Source organism: Microtus ochrogaster, unplaced genomic scaffold, assembly GCF_000317375.1.
Source record: "Microtus ochrogaster isolate Prairie Vole_2 unplaced genomic scaffold, MicOch1.0 UNK48, whole genome shotgun sequence".
In the NCBI taxonomy this organism is placed as follows: Eukaryota; Metazoa; Chordata; class Mammalia; order Rodentia; family Cricetidae; genus Microtus; species Microtus ochrogaster.
This window is the reverse complement of record NW_004949146.1, coordinates 2,772,971-2,779,089: the sequence shown is the minus strand read 5'-3', so window position 1 is coordinate 2,779,089 and position 6,119 is coordinate 2,772,971. Positions and strand designations below refer to the sequence as shown.

The 6,119-nt window shown below is 47.1% G+C and overlaps 2 protein-coding genes across 2 annotated transcripts in view; one reads left to right on the top strand and one right to left on the bottom strand.

Moving 5' to 3' along the window:
* Ddx42 (DEAD-box helicase 42) overlaps nt 1-1,307 on the bottom strand; it is a 41,252-nt gene extending 39,945 nt beyond the window's left edge. Inside the window, exon 1 of the mRNA XM_013354562.2 lies at nt 1,158-1,307. The gene's annotated coding sequence lies outside the window, so the exon portion shown is untranslated. The remainder of the gene's footprint in view (nt 1-1,157) is intronic.
* Nucleotides 1,308-1,915: 608 nt separating this feature from the next.
* The window catches only part of Ccdc47 (coiled-coil domain containing 47), a 23,146-nt gene continuing 18,942 nt past the window's right edge, over nt 1,916-6,119 (top strand). The window contains exons 1-2 of the mRNA XM_005369433.2: nt 1,916-2,177; nt 5,211-5,491. Of these exons, the coding sequence (XP_005369490.1) occupies nt 5,228-5,491 (264 nt within the window). The 5' untranslated portion in view covers nt 1,916-2,177; nt 5,211-5,227. The remainder of the gene's footprint in view (nt 2,178-5,210; nt 5,492-6,119) is intronic.

Here is a 6,119-nt window from a genome sequence, read left to right as displayed (position 1 = left end):
AACCATCTGTAAGGAGGTCTGGTGCCCTCTTCTGGCCTGCAGGGATACACACAAACAGAACATTGTATACATAATAAATAAATAAATATTTAAAAAAAAAAAAAAGAGAAACCCTGTCTCGAGAAAACAAAAACAAACAAATAAATAAGAGCAAAAAAATGTATTTAAAGAAAGGATCATGAGGGCAGGGGTCGCAGACTTATTAATACTTAAGCAATGCAAGACAGACCAAGCACAGAGGCAATAATTAAACTTCTTTGGAATGCATCATATTAGGCTATGTAATTCTCCTTCTAGGTAAAGGAAAATAATATTTTCATCGCTGGAAGAATAAACTTCTGCATCAAACATTTACTGCTCACTTCCTACCTGCCAGAACAGGCTGGGCTCTACAAAATTTAAGCAAATGAAAACACAGCCCCCTCCGGCCAGGTGTGTAATAGATAATAGAGAAATACCATTTGCAAAAAAATAAAAATACGCAGGGAAGCCACAGGAAACTGAACGGCAGCCTAAAGAAGTAGGAGCAAAGAGAGAAACGCTGAAATGACAGAAAAGCCTACATATGCCCCCACACTCTGACCAGTATAATTTTTCTGACCAGTATAATGCTTCTGGTACGTGCTTGCAATCCATACATACATTTACTCACATCAGGTAGGCTCAAGTAGGCCGCACAAAGTTTCTAACTATGTATCCTGATGCTAATCATGATCTACCCAAGGTTTCTCCAAGATCTCCTATGTGAAGCCGTCTATGTCAACTCCCGCTACCGAGAACCCCGTTTGCGGGCCTGCAAACTCAACCAGCTATCTAACAGGGATCAACATCCTCCCACTGGCTCTCACAGCCCAGCACCCTAAAAATCCCTTCCTGTAGCCCGGCAGGCGCCGCCTCCGGAAAGCAGCCAAGTGGGCCCGGTCCAGACGTGCGAGGAGCGGAGCAGTGAGAAGGCGAACGCAGCTCGGCAGGGCCTCCCTCGGGGATCCAGACGGCGCATCCGGCTTTCCCCGGACCCCCGAAGCCGCCCGGGTCCCGAGGCTCCGCCGATTCTTTGTTGAGCGAGGGCCGCGGTTCCTCCGCCCTCGCCAGGCCCCAGTTACCTCCCGTGCCCCCGGGGCGAGAGGCTCCGCGTCTGCAAAGCCCTTTACACAAACCTGCGGCTGCAGCCACGGATGCAGCTGCGACTACAGTCGGCGCCAAAGAACCACACGGCCACCAGTACGCGCGGAACGGAGCCGCGTCCAGCCGAGCGCCTCCTCCGCCTCCTTCGCCGCCGCCGCCGCCTCACGGCCCGTTGCTGACTAAAGGGGGAGGGAGGACGCGCGTCTGACATGCGCGCTGAGGAGGGCGCGAGCCGAAGGGTGTGGCTTGGGGCTACGGGTCCCGAAAGGCGCAATTAAGCGCGCCCTTCAGATCCCGGAACACATCGTAGGCGCGTCACACACACTGGACAGGAACCTGGTTCTGGATGGAGAATGTTTATGGCTCAGGTTAGAGCATGATGGCGCATGCCTCTCATCCCAGCAGCGATTTCTGTGAGTTCGTGGCCAGCCCTGGACAGCCAGGGCTTCGCAGAGAAACCCTGTCTCTTACAAAAAAGAGAGAGCAGGTCTGGGATGAAGAGAGCAGAGCGGAAGTAACAAGGAACTACTCAAAAACCCAAGATAAAAGGATGTTGACCGAAAACCTCATTTACATAAGGCTGTCGACCTTCCCGTAGTTCCTGTCCCTTGCAAAGAACGATTTGGGCAACAATTCCCTCCATGCCTGTGGCCACATGGTCCCATAGAGTATGGCCACCTTTAGCTTCCGGAGCACCGGGACCAAAGTGACGTCAACCTGACAGGACTGGAGAACCCAGCCTCCGCTAGAGCCCTGCTAGGCCCAGGAGCGGCGAAGGTTACGTAATTTTCCCGGCAGCCCAACCTCGCTTTGCGCCCCCGCCCTCACTCCGTACGCAGGCGCAGACCAGCCGTACGCATTCTACGTAACGGACGGCTGAAGCTACGTGAAGTGTACGGTGCCGTGACTGAGCTACCTGTTCTGGGTTGTGACCCAGTGACAATCGCGGCCCGCAGAAATCTTTCCGACCCGAAGGCGGAGGCAGACGCAGGCAGGCTGGGTGGAGGTGGTAGCCTCAGAAGCCCCTGGCCGGGTTGCAGCCTCGGGTGCAGGTAGGTAGCGAACCGTGACATGCCAGTCTCTGTGGCCGAGCCAGGCCGAGCGGTGACTAAGTTTTGCGTTGCATGGCCGCATTACCTGGGACTGTTTCTCACCTAACCAACCTTTTTATGTCCGGCTGGTGGTGACATGCATCAATCCCCGCAATTTACTTCTCTCGAATTAAAAAGAAGATTAAGCCTCTGCACGTTCTTTTCTGGTCCGTTGTTGTTGTTGGACTTTAGGAGGGTTTGGGGTCATATTAGTGGCTTTGAGCAAATTCCCAACCAGCAGGACAAAATCTGAGATTTCTGGTGTGCATCCGGGAAGAATGGAGCGTAGACACTAGTGTTCTCCATGGGTGGTGGAGGCAGGACCAGGCACTAGAGGTTTGACAGAAGCAACCACTTCTAGAGTCCGACCTTAGCTGAAGGTTTCTAGCAGCTTGTTTGTAGCCAACACTCTGGAAGGAGACGGGAATGTCTTACAGCGTTTCTAGAAATTCCATTGTTCTGACTAATGCCATGAGGACCCCAGAGGACTAGGAGTGATTGCTTCACTTACTCGTTTTTCAGTCTGGAGTCAAGTGGTTGCGTGAGAGACTTACTGAGTGAGCTGGCCGAAGACAGTCAAGACAGGCCTGTTAATGCTTGTGCCTGGCCTGCATTCTTGTGGTTTCCGCTTCAGAAGTCCTCGAGGCTGGGTGACCTGGCGGAGAGTTGTGCATCTGAGAAATGGGCTGACAGGTGCAGCACGTGCCTTGGATCATTTTAACTTAAAATAACCTTGAGGGGGCCTGGTTGTATGAATTGCATTAGAAATGCTTGTGTGTTGCGAACTTTCCGAGTATAGACTCAGCTTGAAATGGCCAGACCTTTCCGGTGTCTGTTAATCAAGCTGACAGTGGTAATTAGTTACTTCTACTTGAAAAGGGGAACACTAAAGCAGAAGCTTTTTGTTTTTTGAAACACTGTTTCACTCCTGCAGGCTGGCTTAAAACTTACTATGTAGGGTAGGCCTTTAGCTGAGGATGCCTGATGCTGAGTTTATAAGATTAAATCACTACACCCTGCTGCTTTCTTTTTTTTTTTTTAACATAGGATCTCAGTATTTAGTCTCAGTTGGCCTTGAATTTGGGCATCTGCCTGCCCCTTACTCCTGTGTACTGGGATTAAAGGCATGCACCCCACCCTACCACCCCTTAGAGTTCTTGAGACAGGGTCTCATGAACCCTGGAGATACCAGGAGCTCACTGTATAGAACTTTGATCCCCCTGCCTCAGACTCCCCACTGCTTGGACTATAGGAGTGTACCTCCACACCCAATTTTATATGGTGCTAGAGTCCCGGATACTCAGCCAACTGAGTTACAAACCTAGGCTCCCTGGTAGTGTTTTAAAAATGACATCCATTCATTCATTTGGGTCAGAAAAGCAGGGAGGTATACCTCTGTGTGACCGTAGAGGTCAGAAGACAAATTATGTGGAGGCAGACCAAGGGGAAAACTCAGTCTTTCGGCTTGTTGGCAAGTGCCTTTATCCACTGAGCCACCTCATCAGCCCAGCCCTTTCATAACGGTACGCCTATAGTTTAATCATCAGAAGTAACGCTCTCACAGTACCCTTCAGTGCCCTGTCAGTAATATGCTCACACATAGCCATCCTTTGGGCCGAGGACTGCCATTTAGATGAGGGGGCAGAATTGATAACGTAAATGATTTTTTTTTTTTTTTGGTTTTTCGAGACAGGGTTTCTCTGTGGTTTTGGAGCCTGTCCTGGAACTAGCTCTGTAGACCAGGCTGGTCTCGAACTCACAGAGATCCACCTGCCTCTGCCTCCCGAGTGCTGGGATTAAAGGCGTGCGCCACCACCGCCCGGCTGGTTGATTTTTTTTTTTTATTGTCTTCTGAGATTTAATGCAAAATTAATACTCTTTGGATGAGTCCTTTCTGTCACATTGCATTGTTGCATTGATTGATGTCTCCATTGCGTCCTCTTTCTGTATTTATTCACACTTATGATGATGATGATAATAGTGGTGTTTGTCCTGGAGAGCATATCTGCAGGGCAAACACGCACAATGGATCTGTAGGTGAATGGCTTCCCTTTTCAGTGCTGATGATGAAACCAGCAACCTATGTGTGTCAGAAGAATGACTGCAAGCACTGTGCAGCCAAGGTTCATCTCAGTCCTGGTGTGTTTTATTCGTGGATTATTTCATAATCATTTATGTATAATGGTTGTATCTTATTGCTCCTCTGAACTCTTTAGTTCTTTTAGAAAGGACTTAATAGTCTCTCAAAAATCCTTTTTTTTTTTTGAGGGGAAAAAAGCTTATGGACTATATAACATAAATAGAGGATTTTAGAAAATCAAATCTAAAGAAATTAATAACTTGTACGTGTTTTTGCAGATAGCTGTTGACAGAATCTTGATAGACCCCATGCCTCTTGACCTCACCTCATTGGTTTTTGTTTTTGTTCGTTTGTTTGTTTTAAACATAGTACTCTCTGATTCCAAGAATATTGAGGAAGATAAACTCAGGAAATGTTTATTTTTTAATTTTATTTATTTATTAAGGATTTCTGCCTCTTCTCCACCACCGCCTCCCAACTCAGGAGATGTTTGTGAACTTAGTGTTTGGTTGGTCTTCTGGGTTTTATTATTATTATTTATTTATATTGGAGGGGGGTTCTTTAAAACAGGGTTTCTCTATATAACAGTCCAGGCTGTCCTCAATTTGTAGACCAGGCTGGCCTTGAACTCGCAGAGATCCACGTGCCTCTGCCTCTAGAGTACTAGAATTAAAGGCATATCCCACCACCGCTCTGTGATTATTTTGTTATTAATTAAGTGTCTGGCCTTGACCTCAGTATGTAGCCATGGCTGGCCATGGACTTCTGGTCCTCTTTCTACCTCCCAAGTACTGGGATTACAAGCATGTGTCACCACTCCTAGCTGGTTTGTAGATTACTAATGATTTACGAACTGTGTTGATCCTGTATGTGGAATGATAGTTCACTTAGCACACACTCTCTGTCTCTTACAGCTTATTTTTAAGACGCAATGAAAGCCTTCTACGCTTTCTGTGCTGTCCTTTTTGTGTTTGGGAGTGTCTCTGAAGCCAAGTTTGATGATTTCGAGGATGAGGAAGACATAGTAGAGTATGATGATAATGATTTCGCTGAGTTTGAGGATGTCATGGAAGACTCTGTTACGGAATCTCCTCAGCGAGTGATAACCACTGAAGATGATGAAGATGAGACCACTGTAGAGTTGGAAGGACAGGATGAAAACCAAGAAGGAGATTTTGAAGATGCAGATACCCAGGTAGGGTTTTTGTTTACGATTTATTTATTTATTTGTTTGTGTTTTTTTTGAGACAGGGTTTCTCTGTGCAGCCCTGACTATCCTGAAACTCAATTTGTAGACCAATCTGGCCTCTAAACTCACAAAGATCCGTCTGTCTCTGCCTCCCAAGTGACAGGATTAAAGGCGTGCACCACCACTGCTGGGAGGATTAATTTCCTTTTACTGTTCTGTCTGAGTGTTTTCCTGCATATAAGTGTACTGTATGGCATGCCTGGTTCTCTTGATGGCCTGAAGAAGGAAGTGGATCCTTTGGGCCTAAGCAGCCATGTGTGTTCTGGAAACCAAATCCAGGTCCTCTGCAAGAGCAACAAGTGCTCTCAACTTATGAGCCATTTCTTTAACTCCACCAAATAGGGTACTTATTGATTTATTGGAAAATTCAGAGGGTGGGAAAATTTATTAATGCTTTTCTCAAACAAAAACCCAGATGTAGGGAAACTTTTACTCTCTGGAATCTTTTTTTTTTTTTTTTTTTTTTTTTTTGTTGAGACAGGGTTTCTCTGTAGCTTTGGAGCCTGTCCTGGAACTAGCTCTTGTACACCAGGCTGGCTTTGGAATGGGGGTGCCACTGGGCCTCTGTGTTTCT